We start from the raw sequence: 26,607 nt of genomic DNA, 5'->3' as shown, positions 1-26,607 counted from the left end.
GTTGCAGCGCTGGATGTGCCTTGCAGGTGTGGACGGTTACTAATTGCAGCGCTGGAAAGCCTCTACCAGCGCTGCAACTTGCAAGTGTAGCCAAGCCCTTGGAGGAAATCAGAAAGGCTTTTCAGTCAGCCCTATTCTCATTGTGCCTGATCGTCTAATAGAAGTGCTGATACGCTCTGAGCTATACAGTTAATTTATTTAAGAATGTAACGCCATGGAACACTTCCATATTCTGTGTATATACACATAGGGTCAGTCTCCTTTATGTTCTGTAGAGCACTAAGTATGCTATTGGTTGTCAAATAAATATTAATACCTAGGGTAAGATGCTATTTTTAGAGTGAATCACACGTGCTTCAGTATCTGTGTCTAGTACACAGATACTCCTCATGTCTATTATGCCTCTGTATCTTGAGACTAATAGACATGAGGCAGTTGTAATCAATGGAAACCTTTGTCTTGTATTACAGTTTTAGGCTATTCCCGAGAATAGAAAACATTTGGCTGGCACTGGGGCCTACCAGAGTCTTGTGTGGAATTGTCTACTGAAATTCCACTGTCATCTGCATTTAAACTTCGGCTGGTTCTTGATTACTCCTGTATAAGAGTCTGCTATAATATGAAAAAAATATCTGATTCTGGTACCGATTCTGTGAAGTGCTAAGTACCTCTTTGGAAGGGCTGGATACCTTAAACCCCAAAAGAAAGCAATGGAAGTTAAGGGTGCTTAGAATATCACAGGATCAGGCCCTTTAAAAGCAGTAGATTTTTCACTATTTCCCAACACAAATAAAATAGATTATACCTTCTATGCCTTTATTTTTTAATTAGATGAATATTTATTCAGTCTATGCTCCATGGCAACAGACTTGTAATAAACATTCCTGAGACTAATAGAGATATTCAAATATCTTTACTGACCTATTTATATTAAACAGTAGAGCCAAGTGAATAATTTACTACAAATAATTTATTTCACAAATACAGTCTTTATTTTTCCACATAGAATATCTGTTATCAAAATGCATATTTAGATGTCAATCACTACACATATTTTTACTCTACAAATTGATCAGGAATATTGCAAATCTGAGGTGTATTGCTTACATGTATCTGGTCGGGTAAGTGACACGTTATCCTTTCTATTCCCTGGCTGGCTGAATTTGCAAATGTTTGTGACATGACTATTTGCATGTGAATTTTTAGAGTGGGATTTTCAAAACATTCAGCATTGGCCTACTGCTCCTGTTGACTTCAGTGGGCTTTGAAGCTAGCCTATGTAGCAGGGGTAGGCAACCTATGGCACGGGTGCCGAATGCGGCATGCAAGCTGGTTTTCAGTGGCACTCACACTGCCCGGGTCCTGGCCACCAGTCTGGGGGGCTCTGCATTTTAATTTAATTTTAAATGAAGCTTCTTAAACGTTTTAAAAGCCTTATTTACTTTACATACAACAATAGTTTAGTTATATATTATAGACTTTTATAGAAGGAGACCTTCTAAAAATGTTAAAATGTATTACTGGCACGCGAAAACCTTAAATTAGAGTGAATAAATGAAGATTCGGCACATCACTTCTGAAAGGTTGCCGACCCCGGCTATATAGCATAGCTTCTTCTTTGCAATTATTTTTCCATCAGTTCAACTGTTTAGGAAATACGGCCCCAACTCAGCAAACAATTATGCTTTGAATCAACTCACATGAACAAGCATAAGCATTTTCAGGATCTGGCCCTAAAAAAGTAAACCTCAACTATTCAACAGAAAGTAGCGAAAACAAGCCTCAAATGAAAAGGTAACTGCAGTTGTAGACTGCAATGAATAGGCATGAATAATACAAATTCATGCATTTGGTCCTTTTAATGTAAATTCTGTGCCCCCTCACTGATTTTAAAGAACCAGACTAACTCAGAAGGAAAAAAATCCCAAATCTGTATTACAAGTGCCTTCAACATGGATTTGTGAGATGCCATTTTCAAAAGGTCGTATGCATGTGACATTTGGAGAATTTTCTATGTACAAACTTCCAGCTAGCTTGTGCAGTTAAATACAGTTTAGAAGGGTTTGCAACCAGTCACTCATGCTCCAGAATCTCAGCAGTGATAGGGCTGAGAATCCAAGGCACAGGAAATTAATGAATTTACCTTTTCAAACACTTATTTTAGCAGAGCACCTAAGAACTGGAAGAAAGCAGGTGGTGACTTTCAATTTTTAATTAGACTTCTGTGTATTAAATTAGGCTGCAAGAACTTTTGTAACAAAAATAATAGGAGAGGAGTGAAACATTAACAGAAACTCACAGTTATTATATGCAGTGATTTCATTTTAGAATTTATTCATATTTCCCAACAGAGTTATTAGTTTATCAAGAGCCTGATAGGAACAATACTTTTTTTTCTTTAAGTAAGAAATTGGCCTGAATTTTCACAGAAATATCTGGCAGCTATTATGTGCCATTTTCCTTTAGCTTGTTCAAGTGCAATATACAGAAGGAGGAAGAACTTCAAGGATTTGGTTGCAACCATTTCAATGAATTTGGGCACGGGGGACATAGGCATCACCTAAGGTTCAATTAAATTAGTACAACTATAGTTATATGATATTACAAATGCTTGAAAATGCTATTAGTATGACATATGTTTTCCATTGTCATCTGCTGCATTAACAGAGACAAAATCCCTGAGAATTTTCCAGGCCTTCTCTACATAGTATGCTTTGATGAATACTATAAATGGGGGATAACAATCATTCACTAGCTTACATGCATTGAAGAAGAGCTATCTAAGATTTTTAGTCTGCATTATGACAGTGAAGCAATTATGCTTAGCAAATAGGATGGCACTCAGCTTAAAATTGTCAGATTTCCTGAATTCCTGTGTCCACCTCATTTCATCAAGCTTCATTACTGCTGAAGAATCACAACAATACTCCTTCACACTATATTATCCTATAGAGTCTACCTGAGACTAGCAAGTACTGGAGAGCGAGGGGGCTTACGCCAAGGCCCAGTACCTGGATACTTGCTGGTACATCAACAATGAAACTGTCAAACTCAGTAGTCCCTGTAATTGGCTAGTGGTGTGACAGAGACCTTCAGCTCTGCAAACCACCCAGCCAAATTAAATAATACGTCAGGCCATGTAAAGAAAATAAATAGCAGGAAGTTAATTTGAGTCAGTATATTTATGCTCCATACATAGGGAGTTCTGCACTTCCAATACAAACTTGATTGAAACTACTCCCTCCATTAGATGGGCTGACCAAGAGTTTTCAGATAGTGATTCTCAGCCACTAGCAACCTGAGTTAGATTCAAACCCATGACCTAGCAGGTGATCAGTTGATTGAACACTTAGGTGATTGAAAATTAGATACAGAACAAGTGCTCAGAAATATTTATTGCCCTCTCTCTGTGTGCCAACATAACCAATATCTTGACAAGTTTACTTCCCCAATTAATGATTTTCTATATAAAAAGGAGATAGACTAAGGTAAATTCTCTATGAAAACTAATCAAAAGGGAAAGGATGATGGAGAAGATGGAAATGGTCCATTTCTTATACCAATGTATCTATTTTTAAATCATCTCCAAAATATTTTTTTATTTTACAGCATTAACAATTTTATCAGCATTTCAATAAGAAAAAGACAGCCTCAGGGCCCAGTGCTGCCAGCAAATATTTCCTGTCTCCAGCTATAATCTAGGGATTATTCCGATGGATGCACTACAGGATCTTTCTTCTTTAATCACTGAAGCTCAAAGTCTTCTGTACTGAAGGCCATACTTCTCATGTGAGTTGTTATTTGCAAATGTGGATACTAATTATGGATGGAGTGTTACCTGTAAACCTTCTGGATTGGACACATTGCAGTTTATAGGGGTGTGTCCATATTTTTAAAAGCTGATCCAATGAATTGTCTGTTTAATAACACATGTTGCAAGACATCATGACCAATATGCACTTATATCCATATCTAGCTATGGTTTCATGATGCTAACAGCTTGCTTAGTGATGTCACATATTTGCAGGGAAGTAGAACTGGTCAGAAAAATCAGATCTTTTGATGAAAACAAAAAGGGACAATTTAAATGAAAAAGTTCTCAATTTTTACCCTGTCTCCTGGGAATATTTAAAAAGGGAAAGAGAAGCACACTGAGCATATAAAAAGACTTGCTGAAAAGAGTTGTTTAGATTGTATTCATTTTACACACACACACGAGTTGAGGTTTATCCCAATTTCCTAAACCAGTTTGCATTGTGTTGGCTGTAGTGTAAAATTTATCTTTACAGTGATTTTCAGGCTATTTGTTATCATTAGGACTAGCTGTTTCAGCCCATGCAGAGCTGATTTAAAACTCCAAATTTCAAAGTTTGCCCTATAAAACCTTTAGGACCTCTGATTAGTCCCCAGTTAATTCACTTGTTTGAAATACTGCAGTTCCAAATTGTCCATTTTAAGGAACCCAGGAAGAGAGAGTTCGGGCTTTTAAATAAATATGTCATTGGTTCCTTGTATGTTTTGAGTCCAATATTCATCCCAACTATGCATTTCTCCTTATGAGGGGGTACACAACCTGAACTCCGATTGACTTTAATGGAAATTTGAAGTGAGTACATATGACAGGATTGGGCCTTCTCAGTTCATTTTCTCTTCGTGCAATTGCCAGGTGTTCTGAAGCCAAATCATAAAATATGGAGCCAACAGAATCTTTTCAGCTGCCATTGTACATTTCTACATTCAAGAAAACTCCTTCTACTTTATTTTTTTACTTTGTAAAACCCCAATCCTGACTAAATCTCCCAGGAAAGTCAACCAAATTCAAGAAACAAAGGCTTGAGCCTTTTTTCTTCTCCTTCACCCCCAATCTCCCATTCTTTTCATCTTGTCCTTATGACTTAAATTCACTTGAATCTATAATGGCAAAATGTCATTTGCATTTACCATACACGTTGTTTCTCCAAAGCCATATGATTAGAGTTGGGTGAAATTTTTCTTATGAAACCTTTTTTTAACTAAAAACTGCAAATTTGGGGTAATTGAAACAATGTGCAAATTTGGGTCAATTTTAGCTAATTGTTTAGCTCAAAAAAATGTTGGAAACGTCAAAATGGCTTGTTTTAGCATTTCTGGAATATTACATTTCAACTTTTCATTTATTTCCCTTGATTTAATTTTAAAAAATATTTTTAAAACCTCAATCAAAATGAAACATTTCATTTTGGGTCAACACAAACCTTTTTTGTTGACATGGAACAACTTTTTTCAGCATTTCAGTTCTTTGAACATTTTGGAACATTTTCTTTCAGCTTGACCCAAATTTTTGTATTTTATTTTTTGATTCAGCCACTGAACTGAAAAATCAGTTGTTTGCACAGTTTAACATATGATGCTGCTCATATTTACATGTCACAATACAAATCTATTTCAAAAGAAAAGAATGTTTCAAAACCACACAACACTGCACTTGCTCTGTATTGTATTTTACTGTATCTGTACTTTGTGTTTTGTGATTGTAAGTTGTTTGGCACAGGTATGTTGTTATTTGTTTGGTACACCTTACCCCTAAACAGCACTGGGCATGCCTTACAACACTTATAAAAATAAAGTGCAATATCTAATATGGATTATAATCCAAAACTGGCATGCTACAAATCACTGAATTCCAAGGTCAATTTTGTCATCTTGGCTTGCAGAAAAGGGCATTCCGTTTTTTCAAGCACATTTCTTGTTTGTAAAGTGGAAAGAAGATAGTTCCAAAATAAAAGTATTCTTTGTGATAATATTTATTTGTTCGTTCTTTACTTGCTTTTACAAAATATAAATGCAGATATTTCTGAACAAACAAACAGAAACAAGGCTACAAGATTAAAACTAACCAGTCCTGCTCCAAAGATCCATTGCCTCCCTTTTCACAGTCCTCTCCTCAAAAACTATACCACTTTCCTTTGACTTCAAAAAACTATCTAAAGCAATTTGACTTCTTTGGGCCAGCTAACTCATTGAGTTTCAGAGGTCTGTCTCCTGTGGACATGAAAGAACTGAAGATGGCATGGTAGGACTGGCAAGGTACTGCCTAAGGCCCCAATCCTGCAATGAGCTCCAGGTGAGTGAACCCCTGCACATGTGCAGAATACAGTGCAGAATCCAGGCAAAAATAAACAGAATGAAAGCATGAGCAGAAGTATATCTCCACTCAACATTTATCCAGCCTCCTCCACTTCTTTGCTGGACAAAATGTAGCTTTGTATTCCCACAAGAAGCTTCTTTGTTCACTGTGCTGCCTAAATGACAATTACAGAATTCAAAAACACCCGCTTGACTGCTGGATGGTAAACCCAAAAAGAGAAAAGAGAAAAAGTGGATATACAGGATTATTCAACACAGAAGCTATCAGGAAAGAAGGAAAAGAAAAGGGAAGGCAAGTATTTCTGTTATTCAACCAAATTAGTGACATTTTATAAAGTATTATTTTTTATCAAAGTGGCCAATCCATATTTTAATTTGCATGAAATTAACTGTCAATGCTCTCAGTGTGCACTGTAGAAAATGTAATTGACTGCTGCTGTCAATGTTATTTCCTAGATTTTTCTTGATGTTAATTGCTCCTTAGATCTACCGTCAGATCTCTCCTTTGGGTATTGTATTGATGCATGAGGTTTTGTTTGTAAGTGTATGCTTTCCTTTTTCTGATGGGGTCAAAGAAATGCAGCTTCCAAAGCTAAATTAAACAAAAAGCAAGAAGGTGTGTTTAGTGAATGAAAGCAGGAGGAGGGTTTAAACTTTTCACCTTTCAAGCCCAGGGTTCTCTGTTGTAGATAAACCAGAAGGTAGCTGTGGGAAGGTAAGGAAGTTTTGCAATGAAAGCCACTGAACAAGGTGACAAGTCTTCCAAAGGCACATTTCCCCTTCCTGTACTGCAATTGCATACCTTTTAGTTCAAATGGCAAAAGGGAAAAAAATGGTGGCGTTCTCTCTAGCATAGATATATAACCATTTTCAAATCCTAGAGAATATGCTCTGAAAAACAGCTGTGTACTGCTGCCAACAGATGTTGTCATAATGATGATTAAAATGCAATGGAAATATAATAATCCAGTAAATCATAAAAGGAGCACGTTCAAAATTCAATTGCACTGAGTGTGAGATGGGGATTGGGGGAGAATCAGAGACACACCATGCTACTGAGCAAGGAGAGGAGAGATACATAGCAGGAAGGAAGAAAGTGGAAAGAGATGTCAGTATCAGGAGAACTGGTTTATAAGTCTAACTAAGAGACAGAGTTAAAATGGTGATGGATCTGTTGTATGTATAAACTAGCGCACAGGGCCCTTGGAGATAGAATGTCCACCATGGGGAGGCTGCCTAGACAGCACCACTTGAATGAGAACAGCTCCAGACAGAGGGTGTGTGCCTCAGGTAGCCAGGAAATGCATCAATTCAGCACCTCTCTAGAGCTGCCTCTGCCACCTGGGCTCCTATGGAAGCTCCGAAGACACTAAAGCTGGTGGAAGTGACATGTGCCACTGACCATGGGAGACTGCTAGGAGCAGAACAAACAGGCTCCAGGAGGCAGATCCTCCTCAGTGGAGGAGCAGAATGCAGCAGAAGGGATGGTTTGAGAACAAGAAGCGGCAGGATGATCAAAAAGCTGCTTGAGAACTGGAATTACAGTTTTTGATAAATGTTCAATAAGACACAGAAGTATTTCCTGATCTATCAGGGGCTGTCCACCCTGACCTCCATCCTAGGGGTGAATGGAGACAATAGCAAAATTCCCATCGATTTTCCAGTAGGGACAGGATTTCCCCCTAGGTGTGGGCTTTGTTAGTTGGTGGCTGTGGTTTTATGTTCTATTTGCATTTGATTGTGTTTTTTAAAAGCAAGATGTAATCGTAGCCACTAGAGTAGTCACTAGAGTCCCCTCTCAATTTTGTAACTCTGAACTTCTCTTACTAATAGCAGTGCTACTGTTGGCATGGGCTCTGTTTCTGGATCAAATTGGGGGGAGGTGAGCAAAAGGACTACAACATCCCAGTTAAATAATGCAACCTTACATTATGCTTCACAGTATTTCTGTCTGTGTGCTCCAATGGCTCTGGGAATGCCAGTGCTGAGCCAAGCCCCCACTGGCAGCAGGAATGCCATGCTGTCTGTCAGCGTGTGCCAAATTGTGGCTCATTCAGGATACTGCTTGACTGAAAGCCAATTCATGTTGTCTTTCCCCCAAAAAGCACTCCCTGATAGCTCCCACAATTGCTCATCTTCCTCCCAGCCCTTCTTTCAAAGCCAGACAAGTAGCAATGAATTCTGAGATTTTTATTTTTGAGTGTGTTTCAGTTTGTGTGATGCTTCCATCCAGACATAGGCTCCCATGCTCCACTATGATCCAGCAAGAGTGGCAGCCACAGGGAACCACTCACCCCCAGTGCAAGTTAGTGCGGCTACAGTGGGGCAGAGACCTTACACTAATGGAGGACCAGGTATAATGGAGCTCCACTCTACCATGCTTTGCTGAAATACCCTTTCCTTCCCCTTGCACAAGGGTCGGCTGCTGAAGGAGCTGCCTCCAGCTGAATACTAGCCAAGATTTCCTCTTAGCAGCCTGGTATACTCCCTTGGCCTTCTGGGCCACTTTAAGAATCCAGCCCTATGAGGTACAGTCAGCTTACTCACTACGGAATGTTGAGCAATCCATGGAGTTAGCAGGCTTTATTCTGCTCTTGCTGATGTCACTGAGCTCCACCCATACCAATAACATTATTGTTTCCATAGTAACTGAAGTACTTCGGACAGAAAAAGAGAGAGAGAGAGAGAGAGAGAGAGAATGGGAGAGACTACAAACACTAAGTAAACATAAAATGTATATTGTTGAGTGATTGGAGTTGAGACATACAATATGGGGAGAGACCACTCATCACCTCTGCATCTTCTTCCATGCAGTCCTATGCACCTGAAACCCCCTCTGACCAATACTATGCCTCTACCCTCTCCTCCTCTGGATTGTAGTTACCAATGCAAACCAAGCAAAATTCTGTTTCACTTGATTTCAACCACAACAACAACAAAAGCAAGAAAAATTCATCAAGTTTTCCTTTGAGTTTGGGAAGGTTAATTTAAATCAAAGCAAAATTCAGGTGCGGGTGAACCCAACATGGAATGGAACTCAAATCCACCATAAACCAAAATCACTGAGTTTCACTCAGCTCTCCCCCCCTTACTCATGAGTAGCGCTGACATCCCAAAAGGCAATGACAATGTTGCACCTCATCATTACAGGTTCTATATATACCATGTGGTAACAAGCAGAAGATGATTATCACTTCCCAATGCACAGCCAATATAAAGCCTTGGTCTTATAGATGCATTCACCTGTTGACAAAACCAATTTTCATTAACTTTACAGACATTTCCTTCCACAGAAAATCCTTGTATTTATTCACTTTCTAAATAAGAGTGAGGCAGAGGGCCAACGTGATCAAGAAGATATTACAGAGTATTTTATGAATAACATTGCTAGCTAAAATCTCGAAGACCGAGACAGCAAGTTAAAATGCAATGAATTAAAGGACTCAACTAAGATACTGGGTGAATAACGAGGGCTAGGATCCCACTGGGTAGGGGGCTATTTAGGGGGGAGGGCTAGAATGCAAGTCATTCCTCAGACATTATTCAGCTGAATGTAAGTGGAAATCATTTCAGGCCCTCCTTCTTACTGTCCTTTTTCCCCCTATTTGAGAGGTTGTTAAGGGAATGGTTCTCAGGAAGGTCAAACAGTAGAAACCCTGCAGGTGGTTTAATGCAGCCAAACAGCACTACTTAAATTCATGCTTCTTGGTTCTTTTTACCCTTAACTGAACATCATTAGTGCTTCAAGATATCATTTCTTACTGCATATTTAAACTAATATTAAAAGGGGAGGGTGGGAAATAGATAGGAATCAAGAAGCCACAACAAAGTCAAATGAGCGTTTCAGAGCAGAACCACTGATGTGGTGAAAGTTACCCACCAGAGAAACTGAGTGAAGTTTTGATCAAGCAAACCTTGCAGGCCGACTAAAAGCATTCAAAACTCACAAACCTGAAAATAGTGTGAAGAACTAAACTAAACTAAACTAATAGTGTGAAGAACTAAACTAAATAGTGTGAAGAACTAAACACAAGCCATTAGGAACTACATAAAAGAAAACCATCTCAACATGTTTCTCATTTTTATGTACTTATTGCCTTAAAGCTATGTAAATGAGAGAAATCTTGGCATATTAGCATATCGTTATAATCTATCCCTGAAATCATTACACATCTTCATGCACTATGGAATAGATTTTCAAAATGTTGCATGCTAGTTAGCGGCCTCACTCCAATTCCTAGCGGACAAGTATCACATCACCAAATACTACTGTCACAATTGGCATTAATCGGCCCTTTTATTCCTCGTCTCAACCCCAAGAGACCAGCAGTTGAAGGGACACAGAGAATAAACTGGCTTCTCAGTTCTAGAGGTGGTTTCTATAGGTCAAGGTTGAAATGCACTGGTATTGAGAAGATTGCAGGTCCTCATGCCCTAGATGTATCCCATGATTAGTAGACTTCAGTCTCCAGGCCTGACAGTCTAGCACTTTTCAACTGCACTAAATTCTAAAAAAAAATCAAAAGCACGTTATTTCTGTATATATGAACAGAAGTTGTATGCTCAAGTGCATGAGGAGGCAGCCGAACATAAAATTGGATATGTGCAAAAATGTATGCATGTGTCTGTGTGAACTATGGAACGCATGTGTGAAACTGGGACCACAAAATGTGATTTTTCAACATGCCACTTCTATTTTGCTGGGGCAGATTTAGATCAATGAAAACCTCCTCTAAGAAAAGGTAGATTTCAAGTCAGTGTACAAAATCTACTGTACAGCAGATATGCTTCCAATCAGTCATTTTAGCTAAGGTGCCTCTACATGGTTAGATAAGAAAAGCAACCTTTAGAAGCATCAGATGCCAACATTCCACTGGGGACAAATAAAAATACAGCAACAATTCATTTTAGAATCTCTCAGAAGAATAAATTTTAGATAACTGTATGACAAGTTATATCTATAGCTATCTATATAGAGAGAGATAAAAATATCTATTTTTGCAAGAAAAACTGAGTAAAGTCCAACACACAATTTATGTTTTACTTAGAATGGCAACAATTACATCTTCTTACATTTCAGCCAAGAGTCTCTGCTTATCAGCTGGCCCCTAAATATTGCTTTACTTGCCTCCTGAGAAGACCTCTTTTTATTGTCCATATCATTTATCTGAAAGTATAGAACAATGTCCTTTTTAACTGCTGCAACCTGATCTTTGTCTTAGGGAAGCAAGTACTTATTTGTCCAAAAAAGTGATCTTCGGGACGCAGAGTATCAAATTTCACTTACATCTCTTCAGTAACCATTTTAGCCACAGGCTCACTGAACACAACATTAACTTAGAGCCATTACTGTAAGAAGAACTCATAACTATCTTTTGTTTATCTTTTTATGTACAACTACACTAAGCAATGCATGATTTTAATAAACCTGGTAATAGCCTCTCTGTTCAAAGAGCTATAGTTTGAACTCCTATCACTCTGTCAGGACCACAGAAGGATAAATCACATCAAAATATGAAACTCCATCCATTCCTTATACATTAAGATGCAATTTAAAATATCGTGCTTGGAATATAGGGTTTCTTTAATAACCTGTGGCAGTTAGAGTCTAGGAATGCAGATAAGATCAAGATATTTTTCTACTCAGTGCAAAAGAGGTTTACAATATATCCAGCATCTAAATCACTTGTGTGTGTGTATATATATATATATATACACACACAGACACACACACAGTGTATTTTAATAGTTAGGGTTATTTAATTTAACAATTCTAATACCAAAGGAGCACAAGTACAGGGAGAGAGGATCTTCCAAACTCATTTCACATTTATAGCAGAACTCGCTAATTCAAGTAGTGACTGGGGAGACCCATCACGGATTACCAAAGTGTGCAAATAAACAAGAAAAAAATATATAATTTATTTTTAAAATAAAAAAACTTCATTGACACAAAAGTATGTTCATTTACATTTTTATAAACACTGTTTAAGTCTGATTTGTGATGATGCTTCACAGTTCACCAGTTAATACTGTACATATTTTGTATAAGTAAAGAAAGTAGCATAACACCTGACTATAGCACCCTTAAATCTTTGATGAAAAACAGGGTGAGACCATTTGGTATTCTAGGAGAACAGTGAGCCAATGCTGCAGCCATTCGGTGAATTAAATTATCTTGAAATCTATGACTGTTCCACACCTAGTGGTTGCTAAATCAAGGTATTAGTAGGTTGCATATTAGCAGGGAGAAAAGAAACAAGGTCAGGCTGTAATATAGGCTATTTGTAGGTCATATGCTGCCCTCATTCTGTATTTCCTTGTCTAACATTTTCTAGGAAATCACCCAGCCTGTGTCTACTCTAGCCTTTTCAGAAGCTTTTTCCACCACAGAGAGCATGGATGCAGCTCCACCTGGGTAGAAGTAATAGTGCAGATAGGGCTCCAGGCAACTCCAGCATTCTAACCAATCGGTTTAGCAAAACAGATTGTATAAAATCGAGTGCGCGCGGCCACACTAAACACATTAAATCGGTGGTGTGCGTCCATGGTCCGAGGCTAGCGTCGATTTCTGGAGCGTTGCACTGTGGGTAGCTATTCCGTAGCTATCCCATAGTTCCCGCAGCCTCCCCCGCCCCTTGGAATTTCCGGGTTGAGATCCCAGTGCCTGATGGGTGCATAAATTGCCGAGCTATGCCCTGACCCACCGTGGACACTGTTTTTGACCCTAGAAGCATTTGGAGCTCAGCCAAGAATGCAAATGCTTTTCGGATACTGCAGGAACTGTGGGATAGCTTGAGTCCTCCAGTCCATGAGCGTCCATTTGATTCTTTGGCTTTCCGTTACGCTTGTCACGCAGCAGTGCGCTGAGTCTCTGCTATGGCGTCTGTCTGGAGATTTTTTACAAATGATTTTGAATTTCATTCCTGTAACGGAGCGCTGATAGAACAGATTTGCCTGCCCTTACTGCGATCACATCCGCATGGTCCATGCTGGAGCTCTTTTTTTATTTTGATTTCAGACTGTATCGCCACCCATGCTGATCGGAGCTCCACGCTGGGCAAACAGGAAATATTCAAAAGTTCGCGGGGCTTTTCCTGTCTACCTGGCCACTGCATCCGAGTTCAGATTGCTGTCCAGAGCGGTCAGTGGTGCACTGTGGGATACCACCTGGAGGCCAATACTGTCGATTTGCGGCCACACTAACCCTAATCCGATATGGTAATACCGATACTAGCGCTACTTCTCTCGTTAGGGAGGAGTACAGAAACCAGTTTAAAGAGCCCTTTATATCGATATAAAGGGCTTCTCAGTGTGGACGGGTGTGGCATTAAATCGGTTTTACGCTCCTAAAACCGGTTTAAACACTTAGTGTAGACCAGGCCTATGTCACTTAAACTTGTTAGCCACTATGTCATGTAGACCTGCTCTAAGAAGCCCAGGGCAGCCACAGTCTTGGCAAACCAGCTCTGCCAAATTGGCTACTAACATTTAGTAAGAGTAGCTAACAGTGTAACAGAGAGAAACAAGCCAACTGTAAACAAGGACCATTGTTATACTGCCATTCATGGAGCTCCACTATGCTAGTAACAGTGGGAGTTTTAGAATAGATGGAGTACTGCCGTTTTTTTTTTTTACTATTTAGGAAGTTTTAGCAAGTTTACATATCCGTCACATGTAAATATCAGAAACAAAACAATCATTACAACAGTTAGCTTTTGTTTAGAGAGACATTTTACAGGAATATGGACAACAGATCTTTCTATTTAACAGGGTGTTACCATATTACAGAGTGAGCATCGTCACAACACTGATGTCATTTCTACTGATTTTATTAAACTGAGTGAAATCTCTACATACACATATTTAACAGAGCAGGTATGTCTATCAAATGTTAATATTAAAAACATTGGACTGGACAGGCGTGTGAGGTTTTTTGCTGATGAATGTATTTTGTCTGAGTACTGAATAAAAGGTAACCAAATACCTAGATATCTATCTGTCGTCTTTCCATTTTGCTGGGTATATAATTGGGGTGTTAACTTTTCCATAACCACAACCTCCCATAGTTTTCCTGAATGGTTGGGCTATTTTTGGGGTTTTTTTTTCCAGTGAGAGGTTACCAATGGCCAAGCAGCTACTAGCTGATGAGATATTAATTCTTCATTTCCTTTTGTGTGACCATTTCCACTAGGAAGGCCCAGGAGGATTACCAAAGGACTATTTGGTAAAAACAATTTGTCATATTTGGTTACAGATTGCAACCCAATACTTTCTAATGACTGGATATGTCCACCGTATTTGCGTAAAATCTCCTCTTTCACCAACACACACACACACACACACACACACACACACATATTGCTGGTCCTCTTTTGTGGATCAAACCCCATTCCTCTTGAGTAATTTGTCTATTCACATCCTTTTCCCAGGGTGTCATATATGGACAGATTTTTGTTAGGAAAGCTGTCTACAAAGTTTGATTATAAATTAGTTATAATTTTGTTCCCCAATTGACCAGATGCCAGCACAGCTATTAAAGTTAGCTTTCTGTACAAGACCAGTATTCTAGAAAGTTGAGAAATGTAACCCCTGACTTGAAAGTACTAGTACCAGGGAGAGTGGGGCAGTTCAAGTGAATGTTGATCTCTAAATAAGTTAGAAATGTTTCTTTACTGGACTGTGGGCACAGGCATTTTTAACTACACCCTAAACAAAGTTAGACAAAATAGTGGTGAAAGTGCCTGAGTGGCCACTCCCACTGTCACTAGCACTGGTACAGCTTCACCAGCAGTAGTACAAAGCAGGGAAATTTCCCAAAACTGTTAAGTAGGAACAGCCGAAGTATGAAACCCAATGGATGTCATGTGTCGGAGGCAGCCACAGGACTTAGAAATTCAATACATTTTTTCCTGATCTGCATATGCATGAATGCATTTCATTACACATGGTACAGAACCAAAATGATGTGGCTGCTTTTGAAGGATATGGTTTGAGAGGAAAAGAAATTAATCCCAGGGCAGTATGCTCTCTACAAAATAAAAAATATTTGGGGTACCTTTTCAGAACGGTAGCCTCCCACGTGCAAGATATCCTTACATTTTTCCACCTACAATAGAACAGTGAGTAGCTATGCCTCAAAATACCCAGCTATAATTAGAGGTATATGTACTTGGATTTGTTGCTTGCAATTCATAGGCTGTATTCATCCTCAGCCTAACTGAATCTGCCCCCTTTATGAAATATTGGCATATTTGTTTCAAACTGAAGGAAACACAGGGTCATTGCCATTAACATAACATAACAAAAATGCACATGAGAGGAGAGAGGGAGATTTCAAAACATTGTTTTCTTTAATTTTGTGAAACATTCTAGCCAAGCCATACAACTAAAGAGCATAAAAGCACAGGCAGAATGAGATGACAGTGTCACAGATGCCTTCACTGTGGCAGTCCTTAACAAGTCTCAGTTTGGTCTCGGAAGGCATGAGGAGGTAAAAATGTTAAGCACATTCACCCCACTGAGCAACAGCTTTTAACCACAGTAGACTAGTTAGAAAATATGTAGTTACACAGCCAGGTCTCTTGGACTAGGGGAGTAATCCCCTGCTTACACTGTATCTGCCTGGTTTTGAGAATGCATTGAAAGCTGAGACTGAAACTAGAAATGATGTATATAACAATATGTTCACTCCAGAGAACTCAGAGTTCAGCTGTCAAAAAGTTCTAAACAAGACAGTGTATCCCAGTGAAACCTGCTTGAAATATATGCTCAAGTGAGCTGCAAGAGACTGGCAGATAAAGAAGATGCTATATGATAGTGAAAGACACATGAGAAACAAGTATCAAAAAACTTAAATGACAGTACATTAATAAAAACCAACTCTTTGCAAGTCTGGCAGACAAAAGCTAGAATCCTTTTTATATTTACTATTAAATATTTAACCTTAAATACAGGGCATCATAGTATTTCTTAACCAAGCAATACATTTTCCCATCCAATGCAGCCAAATCAATAAAATCTTTTTTTAAAAATCACTTCATACGAACAAGAATATATTAGAATCCTGAGATCCATTATGGTTTGCAATTCTACCCTCACTCCCACCCTTCTTCTCCCCATGTTTGGGGACTAAACATCTTGAAGATATAAAACATAGTGAAACAACAGACTTTCACCTCTGGGGCCATGCTTTCATCTAAAAACTATAACCAAACAAATCAGAATGCCTTATCTCATGTTTACATGACACCATTTTAGCCTAGGCTTATATATTCACCTGTCCTGAGCTTGCCCAAAGACTGAGGGTGACACTTTCACCATGGCTGGCAGGCATTTCTCCATTTATTGTTTATGTGGCCATTTACACTTAAAGCTCCTCTCGACCCAAGGAGAAAGCAGTCTCTGCAATTGAAAGCTGAAGACTCTATCCAGGTGTATTTGCAATACAGCTTCTGTCCTCTCTATGCGTTTCTACTCAGACTGTCACTCTCACTATCTTGAAATAAACTTGTAAGGGATGGGGTGGGGAGAGACAGACCCAGAACCTCACAGAAATTCACTAATTGCCTCCACAGTTCTATACCCTTAGGCTATGCATGTGTTTAGGTTATGCTTTGAATTTTAGCTGGGCAAACAAATCCTAGAACAACAAAGATACTGCTCCTGTTTCACTGTTTCACTTGTACATTTAGGCATATACATGCGGCTCAACTTACATCTAAACAAACAAAAATGCTCAATACTTACTGTCTCTGTAACTTGAAACGTATGCCCCTGGCTACAGCAGTTTGAGAACTTCCCCAAGCACACATCCTTGCCAAGTCCCATATGCAAGAGACAAGGGAACAGCTTCACTCCAAGGTACACAACGTGGACACACACACATACACCCAAAAAAGTCAGCAGCTGTGCGTCACTCATGTACCACAGCAATATGCATGGAATAAACATATAACTACAATCAACCTATGGAACATCATCCTCACTCTCAAAGCATGTACTGAATTCCAAAGTGTGCTCCACTTTCCAGCGCTGAGAGCCTTTTAACCTCAGCAGGCATGCAAGGTTGCCCAAATTAGAAACAATTCATTTGAAAGGAACCACTGTCTATGAAAACAGAACAATTTGCAATTCTAGGAAAGTTTGTATTGGCATTTCAAAACAGTTTCAAGATTTCTGAATAACTACCTCCATCGGATCCTCTCCCCATGATGCACTGTGACAGTTAAGATGGCAAAAGGTATTTTGTACTGTTAGCCTTTATGCCCCAACAGTGTTTAAAACCATTTAGATCTACTGCTGAACTATTTTATACACACAGACACACACACACACTTTTTTTTTAAATCTTAAACAGATGTATTTTCAAGAAAGGCTAGAAACTGGTTTACAGTTGTCTTTTGGACTCCACTGTCTAACACATGCTCACTTTTCCTCAACATGATCATTCCAACAGCAAGTACAGACATGGCAATTTGAATTGAAAACTTTATTTTCCAAATATTTCACAGTCTTATCTGTAAAAGTATCAGAGGGATAGCCGTGTTAGTCTGGATCTGTAAAAGCAGCAGGATGTCTACATTCATCTGACAAAGTGGGTATTCACCCACGAAAGCTCATGCTCCAAAACGTCTGTTAGTCTATAAGGTGCCACAGGATTCTTTGCTGCTTTTATCTGTAAAAGAGTTCCTTATACCTTTGAGCTTTCAAACTTCTTAGCTTAGAAAAAAATTGCAGCATTTTAAGGAATTGCTAGGGTCACTGATAAAAACAAATTATTTGCACTAGTTCACATCTCAGTACTTTTCCAGATGTTGGGTTAAAAGTTGGCATACCACTTCTTTATAATGAAGAGAACAAAAGGGATCAATAATTAAACTAACATTGCTTATACAGCTGCTGCTGATTTCTATAGAATAGCCAAACCAGAATAACCATTCTCAGATTTTGATTTTTTGCCAGCTCTTTACAATGAAAATGATTTTTCCCCTCAACTAAAACTAATTGTCATAGGCATAAAGACCATACTCCACAAAGTGCCATGCCAGTACATGAGCACACATATAAAATCAAGTCCTATTTTATATATACATGAAAGACATCAGATTTCACTGTTATATCATATTTCTCTGCTGCCCCCATTTGATTGTTTCATCCACTTGTTGCATCTTGTTATAAAACTAGATTGTGAGTTCTGTGGAGCAGGGACTGTCTCTTTACTGCTTGTTTGCACAACCCTGAGCACAATGAGGCCTTGACCACTGGCAACTAGGCACGACTGTAATACAAATTATTACTGAGTCATAAGAGGAAGTTTTCCCCACAAGATGCAAGCTGAACCACCTAGGGTCATGTTTTAGAATTAGGTTTCATGTTAACTGTTATGCTCAAGCATCTATAAGCCCATTAGCATGGAAGTCCACCTAAAGAGAGACTAGAGAGAGAGGGAGAGAGAGAGACTCGGCTCTCATTTACCTATTGTAGTTACTGGGCATTCACCATCACTGTATTCTGTTGAGCAAAGGTCCCTATAGCTTTTTCCAATGTCTAAGGTATATCTGTATATCTCTTGTGTCGAAAATGGCTTGGTTTTGGAAAATAAAATACTTTAAGTAGGCCATTACTCCTGGAAGTGAACTAATCCTATTGAAAAAATACTGCTGCTTTTCAATTTTTTTTCCTCCCCCTGCAAAAAAACTTACCAATATACTAAATATCAACCCAAGTGCATTTAAAAAAATAATCAGAAATTAAATTCTTGTTACCGTTAATAAATCTTGTCACATGGAGTGTTTACTTTTCATAATATTACCTTAGTACCTCTGAAACGAAGTGCCTGCTTGCACCATTGATTTAAGTAGGACTTCAGGAATAATTCACAGTGTTACTGGGTAATACTGTTTATAAAGGTACTTGAAACAAAAAAATAATATTGTGTGCCTTGTTTGATTCTGTGAGCTACTCTGGCAGTAGTATCACACTGGACTATTTTTACTCCAAATCGTTTTGTACTACACAGAGTCCAATTACAATGAATCTAACATTTACAACACTGATTTCCATGGCACCGCCTTAGAAAGACATTGCACAGGAAGAATAATGTGGGTGTTGGTGCATTTTATATAGTAATAGCAACATTCTGTGAGCAGTCTGAGCAGCTGATTTGCTCCAGGTTATTTTGACTACTGTAAGCAAAGTCCTAGTGAAATGAGTAGGGCATCTGCATAACTGATTACAATGGAACTTTGAATAGTAAGACTGACACCATGTATTATTGTGCAGAAAGATACTGCACCGTACAAATAGAATGGTTACTAGTGCATCCCATGCATCATTCTGTCAGCATATTGAATAACGGTTGCAAATGAAAGAAATTCAAGCCCCAAAAAAGTGGGGGAGGGTCTGACTTGAACCAGTAAAGCTGCCGCTCAGTTTTTAACTCACCCATTGTGGCAAGATATTGACACACAGGATGAAGATAGGATTGTTTTGAGGTCCCATAAGCCTTAACACCTAGGTGACAAAGGATAATTTTTCAATGTAATTGTAACATTTATTCCACATTTCCTCTGGTCTCCAGCATGTGATCAGGAAATTATTCTAAATTTAGGTGCCCACTGCCCCAGGGGGCATCGCCAAGAAAATCTGGGTCCCACACTTTTTCAGGCACTGAAGATATGCTGTGGTGCCTAATGATCTGTACCAAACAGATTAAAGTCTGACCAGACTCCTTCCTGGGGTTTCAACGCACAGTTTTCACAGTGAATTATTACTTTGGAAATATTCTTCTTTCCTGGAGGTACTCTTATTCCTGCAGGATTAAAAGGAAAAATAAGAAAACTACCAAGTCAAGAAGTATTCTCTAGTTTGGTCAAGTTCCTCAGAACAAGCTGAGCAGTTGGACTTGCTGTCCACAAGACTGTCAGTTTATATCCCAATGTGACCAAAGTAGTTTAAACCTTTTACTTTCAAGAAGAGATACACTGTTGGAAGCACTTGTTCAGCCAGCCAACTCCTGTCACTTCCATGAATATGAATAAACTCCAATATAAGACACTGACATTTTGCAAATGTAGGAAGAGCTGATCTTTCAGTTGGTCTTTGCCAATAATCAACCCTGCTATTCCATAATTTGTGACTATGTATTTTTCCCCAGTCACAAGCACCTTTCTTGCCCCCTTTTCAAGAATTTAAGGCCTAATCCAAAGCCTATTGAACTAATGCCATCTATGTCAATGGGCTTCAGATCAGTCCCCCAAACAGGTTTATTTTGTTGCTGTCTTGGATTTATGTGACAGCAAAGAAGCATGCATGGTGGCAAAAAGATGTCAGAAGGAATTGTTTGAGGTCTATGAAAATGAATATTTGATGCAATTTTGTAACCATAATTTGCATGTACACAAGTTACACATAAATACATATGTATGAATGCAAATTTTCACACAGGAAAAGATTATTTTTCCTGTGCTCTGTAATATTAAGGATAAGACTAGTGATGAATCATTTTTAAAAATACTCTTGTCAGGGTATATAAATAGCTCTTTTTCTAGAATAATTATTACTCAGAAACACTGCTGCTGAAATAACCCAGGCAATAATCAACCTTGGCTTCTTCATCAAACCCCAATAACATCTTTTTAAAGTCTTATTTGTAAAGGCAAGCTGATTAATTTCAAACATTTTCCTTTGCAATAAAAGCTAATTGAAATGATTTACCTGTGTAACTACTTGTCAAATCTTATAAATGCTAGGAAAATGCTCAGCCAGTTACTTAGCTACCCCATTTAATCCACACGTAAAATCTCAGTGGGATCAAAGACTGTGAAATAAAACAGCTGTTTTTCTAACCACTTTCCTCCCTACTTTAAAAACTTACTTCTCCATTCATCCACACAATAGGCGGTTAACATGATAATAAAGAATTATTAAACACAACAGCAGACTACAAGGACAGCATCGTCTCCATTCCGAAAAGACTTCCTCTTAATCTCTCAGCCAGTCCTTATTTTAGTCCAGCTGTATTTGATCCTCTCTGTGACTGGTAAAATCTAAACATATCTAAAATCAGACTATCCCTCACTCTTTGAATCAAAACTCACTTTCAGGCAGGGAGAAAAAAGCTTGAAGCCTCTGCCTAAGCACCATCGTTTCACGTGGGGGCCCTGACATTGCACAACTTCTCACATATATTTCAGTCCCCGCACATTACACTCAACCTCTTTATTGATGGATGTTTAATATTTCCTTCCATTTTCAGCTCTCTCTCACCCAGCAACAAGTTAGGACAGACCTTAGAGATAGCAGAAGCGGGCTAGAGGCAGCCTAAACGTTTGGGCACCAATAATGTGTGTTGGTTTCTTACCAAGACTGCTCAGACTGTCTCTCACCATTCACATTCTTTGAAGCAATCTTTGGAGTTACTAGACCTCACGCACGCACAAGACCCCTGTTCTGCGCCCCTCTACAGACATGGGGAGTTCAAGTCAGGAGACAAACGAAATGAGAAAGGCAAAACTAGCCCAACCCACACACACTCTGAATCCTTCAGGGACATCGCATTGTAACTACCAGGGCCCTTTTATTCCCGTAGAAAGGAATTGTTCCCTTATACACCTGCAGGCTCCACTTCCGATATTCTCTCGTCAGTGACTTAGATTTCCCTGGATCTCACTGAATTGCCTTTACATCGCAGAATTATGGGAGGGTGGTTTGACCCCTCGCTGTTCCCCCATCTCCCCCCAATAAATAACATCAGAAGCATCTGACAGTGAGAGGGGCTTTCAGGTGCCCTTCGCTCCGGCACCTGTTGCAACTCCAAGCCCCGTGCTCACATTCTCCCTTCCCCAGGGAAGGGCTCCTCAGCTGGATCGCCTTTGCCAGGCTGAGCGAAATCGCCTCTGTGCAGCGCCTGAGCTGCCTTCCTTCCCGGCTCTCCCCCAGCGCCTGAAACCCGCCACTGCTCTGGCCCTGCGGCGAGAGACCTGCCCAGCGAGACACGGGGCAACAGGCCAGATCCTCGTGTTCTGTGCCCCGGACACACGTGCGCTGCCCTGCCCTGCCTGCCCGGCCGCTCACACGCACTACGAGCGGCTGCTGCTTGGGAAGGCGTTTCACACGACTGCCAGCTCTCCGCGAGCAGGCACCGCAGCGCCAGGCAGCTTCCCGCTCTGGGCTCTTTCCTTGGGAAACAGCGCCAACCTTCGGCCGCCGGAAAGTTTCCAGCCCCAGCAGAGCTGCCCGCGCCTTCGGAAGAGAACAGCCGGCACCCGCCTGCACCCCGATCGCGCACCCAGCGCCCAGGGCTCCAGCAGCCCTGCCAAGCCTGACAGTAAAAGACAGGAGATGGGGGGAGGGGGAACTCAACTGCTCTTTGGAGCCAACATCCCCCACCCCCAGTGTATTATTAGAGGGGAAGATAACGCCCACGGGCGGGAAGGCGAGTCAGCCCGGGCCCGTGACAAACACCTGCAACAGACGCGCGAAGCAGAACTACGGTCTCCCCGCGCCCAGCAGCCGGGGCTCTGGGAAGCCCTCGCAGCCGGTCCGAGCCGAGCCCGTCCCGCGGCGCTTACCTTCCTGCACCGCATGGAAGGGGTTGTTGGCTTCTATGAGCTTGATGGAGTACGTGATTTTCTCGCTCTGTAAAATGTCGTCATTGAGGTTCAGATCGGACACCGCCTGCTTGAAGACTTCGTCGTCCTTGGCAGCATTTCCTTCAAAAATGGCACCTGTTGGCATGATCACATCAGAATTTGATCTCCTCCAGGAGGACAGAGGGGTGGGGGAGTTAATGGGGAGGCTCCATAACTATTCTAGTTTATTTCCCCGTGCCTAAAGTTTCATGTATATACATCTGTATAAATCAGCTACCTCTCTCCCCTCGAGTGCTGTGTTTTAACACGGCCAGTTCAGTGTGGCACTGAGAACGTTGTTGAGCTCGGGACCATGGGAGAATTTCAAAACAAGTTAACAGAAAACAGCTTCCTTGCTCCCAGGTTTATCGGTAATCATACACAGGCATGTATTGTTCAGGCGCATTAAATCACACACACACACAGTCTTCAAGGACCCATTCCGCATGAGTTGACTGCAATGGATAGGTGCAGCACAACTAGACTTGCATCATGAAGCCTTTTCTTGCCCAATGGGTTATGTATTCTTCACAAACCGCCATTTACTGGTTTTTAACCAAAACCCCTAGAAAAAAATTGCTTTGTGAGTTTGAATGTAATAGAAAGGGAGAGCTGTTAGAAACACAACCAACTTTTGCTCTGGGTTTTTTCTGCTGTTCACCCAGTTTGTCATTGTTTGGGGTTTTGAATCTCTGCTGCATACACACACACTGATTTAGAGTCAGCCTGTGCGTTCAGTAACCTGAAAGCTTCTAATTTCAGGGCCGTGTTTATGCAGTTAACATGAAAACATCTGGCGAGCTGTGTTACATAATATACTCTGACTACGGGAGCGTGTGTGCACATTAGGTTTACTATCTTGTTATGCAAATCAAGGATTTTTTAGGTTAAAGGATTTTAAAAAGTCACTTCCCTCCCTGATACAATATTGCTTATTCACAGCAGCTCTGTGTCCTGAAGCCTTACAAAGATTCGCGTGTAAATTCGCAAATCCAAGTTCAGGAGGCTCTTCCCCTTCACTCTTTTGAAGCCCTTATTTCTGGAAGAGGCGCTAAAATAACACTAAGTGTGGTCAGGAATACAAGCCACAGATCTATAGCTGGCCTTCACCTTGTCCGTTGGCAGTCAAAGGGCAGAGAGAGAGAGGCTTTATGGACGTCTGGCCTCCCCTCTCTCCAGCTCCACCGATGAGCAATGGGGCGCGCTTTCCTCCTCTTCAGCACATCGCGAAAAAAGTCCGAAATCTCGAGTTTGCCTCCAAGGTGAACAACGTGCTGCTGGTGCAGCTGGAATTCTGTACGTGTGTCCAGCGCCTGCGAGGATGAGACGCAGCCGGGGCTTCCCCGCCGCCCTCGGAATTCACGGGGAGCTCTGGGCTTTCCTCGCGCAGCGGGCAAAGTTGACTCGGTCTCTTTTCTGGGCTAGCTCCGCAATGCTGGGGGCTCCGGCCCCGGCCCTCAGCCTCCTGGCTTGTTTTACAGGGCTGGTGTTTGAGCAGCCTCGTTCTCCCCGCCGCCACCACGTCAGGTGGTTCAAACTCGGTCCTCACCCTCACAGACATTCACCCACAGGCTCACCCTCCCCCCCCCCCACGCGTGGCGCCTGGAGGGGGCAAACCTGTTACAGTCCGTGCTCATCAGGGCACAGGCGCGCGCTCTCTAGCTCCGGACTAAACTCCCACCCAGCCTCTCCTGCTCCATGGCTTCTCTCTCTCCTCCCTGAGGATTTTCCTCCTCCTCCTCCAAAGGCGGATGGAAATCACTGCTCTTCATTTCCCCGCCACTCTCCATCTCCTCCCCTCTCATCTGCCAGAAGCCCGAGGGATTTGTGGAGGATCTTGTCCCTCTCTTTCCCCCACCACCATCTTAATTCCTGCCGGTACCTTTCGACACCCGCCAAAAGGTGACTGCAGAGCCTTTGCCTTTTGCCGGCCAGACTTTCCTTGGACATTCCTCTACCCTGCTCCTAGAAGCCACAAAACTTACCCGTCCTGCATGCTCCACTGCCCCAGCCTCTCCTCCCCGCATCTCCCCCAACTGCCGAGCCAGGTTTCTCCTCGCTGGAGACTTCAAGCCTCGCAGTCCAAAGGTTTTAATGAGCCCTTATTCAAACCACAACAGTTGCGCGCACGCACACACACACACACACACACACACTGCTACTTGCGCATCTAGCGTCTCCTAACCCTTTCCCAGCCAACTTGTCCCTCCTGCATTCCCGTTATAGGGGCATCTGCTATGATTGGGGAAAGGGGCGCCGGGGGTGGAGGGATTTTTGGAAAGTTTCCCCTACGGGATGGTTCCTATTCTATCTTGCCTTGTTTACTGCGGGTGGCTGGGGAAGCGAGAAAACCTCGCCCGCAAACAGGTCTGAGCCCAGCATTTAGTACAACCGGAGAAACGGCAGCAGCAAACCTGCGTCCTGTCTCCAGAGAAACCCCTGCTGCGATTCAGTGCTAACGTGCTCGCAGCATCCTTGCAACCAAAAGGGACCCCCACCGTCGCGTCCTCATCTCGCTGCTAACTTTGCAATTCAGAGGATTCGGGTGGCTTTTGTGCCCCCCCCCCGGGGAGCTAATGGGGCTCCCTCGCCCTCTGCCCGTGACATGATGGGGTTTTAAGGAGACACCATCCCTTTCTTGTATTTGTTGCTTTCTCCCCCCTCGTCCCCCCTTCTTACCAATGTGGATGATGGAGTCCGCCCGCACTGAAACGCACTGAAATATCCAGGGGAAAAGCCAGAGCATCACCACTTCCATTTCCAGCCTCTCGCGGAGCACATCAGCCCGGGTTTGATGGAGAGACAGAGATGGGGGAAAAGAAGAGGGGAGGAAAGGTACCCAGATTAAAAAAAAAAGATCAGAAAATCCCAGACCCCGAAACCCCAAGGATTCTCCAAGATTGAGACGATGGAGAGAACGGGAAAGCAGGGGGACGACAGCAAGAAAAAGGTTGGGGCTAAAAATATATGCAGATGGATAGATCCTGGGTGTCTGCGAGGAAGCAGCAGCAGCAGGGCAGAGACTTCAGCAGCAGCTCTTCACCACTCTGTGTGTGTCTGAGCCCCAGCACACAGCAAACTGCGGAGGACAGCCCCCCCCCCCTCCACAGACCACGTGATTGCAGAGACTCACCACTCAATATAGTCTGGGCGAAACACACGGGGAGATGGAGAGAGGAGCGTAGAGGAAGGGAACAGTGGAGCCCAGTTGCATCCAGGAGCCTAGCCAAAAACGGGAGCTGGAGGGGGTGGCACAAGGAGATGGGGAGAGAAGAGATCCGATTGCACAGGATGGGAGAAAAGGTCTGTGGCGACAGAGCCGCGCGGGAGGAGGGGGTTAGGAAGCTTTCAACAGGAAGGGGAGTTTGAGATATGAGAGAAAGATCCATGCCGGATCAGTGAATCTGACCACAGTCTGACCGGGAGAGAGCAGAGGGGGACGAAGAGGCGCTCTAACATAAAGGGGGGGGGATCCTAGCTGATCCCAGCAACTCCCCGGTTGCCGGGGAAAAGCGCCCCATCATCACTTGGGGGGAACAGCTTCCCCCCCCCCAGGCTAGTGCGGATTTCATGGAGATGCACGTATCCACCAGCTGCCCAGGCTTGCTTTACTCCTAGCAGACGCTATCCACTCATGCACCTCCGTTCAATCCAGCTTTCCCGGTGCTGAAGAGGTCAGAGGATGCTGGCTCTAGCCTTCCCCCAGGACTCTGTGTCCCCCTCTCCCCGGCATCACTGTGGAGGGGACCGAAGTTCAGAGCGCCGTTAACGAAGATTTGGGAGCCCGCCTCTATAGCGGGGTTTAATTCCTTGAACTACCTGGAAATCTGACCGACCTTTTCCTGGC

General features: G+C 41.8%; 1 protein-coding gene across 9 annotated transcripts in view; it reads right to left on the bottom strand.

The window, feature by feature from the left end:
• The window catches only part of GRID1 (glutamate ionotropic receptor delta type subunit 1), an 845,000-nt gene extending 819,010 nt beyond the window's left edge, over positions 1 to 25,990 (bottom strand). For 3 of the 9 annotated variants that reach the window (XM_045025226.1, XM_045025228.1, XM_045025229.1), the window contains exons 1-2: positions 25,440 to 25,775; positions 22,701 to 22,856 (exon numbers count right to left, since the gene is read on the bottom strand). In XM_045025226.1, the coding sequence (XP_044881161.1) occupies positions 22,701 to 22,856; positions 25,440 to 25,518 (235 nt within the window). In that variant the 5' untranslated portion in view covers positions 25,519 to 25,775. Of the gene's footprint in view, positions 1 to 22,700; positions 22,857 to 25,439; positions 25,778 to 25,893 lie in introns of those variants that run through there. The other 6 variants (XM_045025243.1, XM_045025244.1, XM_045025227.1 and 3 more) reach the window with 5 other exon arrangements.
• Between the last annotated feature and the right edge of the window lie 617 nt (positions 25,991 to 26,607).

Source organism: Mauremys mutica, chromosome 7 (assembly GCF_020497125.1).
Source record: "Mauremys mutica isolate MM-2020 ecotype Southern chromosome 7, ASM2049712v1, whole genome shotgun sequence".
Taxonomy (NCBI): domain Eukaryota; kingdom Metazoa; phylum Chordata; order Testudines; family Geoemydidae; genus Mauremys; species Mauremys mutica.
The sequence above is the reverse complement of the archived record's forward strand: the minus strand, read 5'-3'. Positions and strand labels throughout refer to the sequence as shown.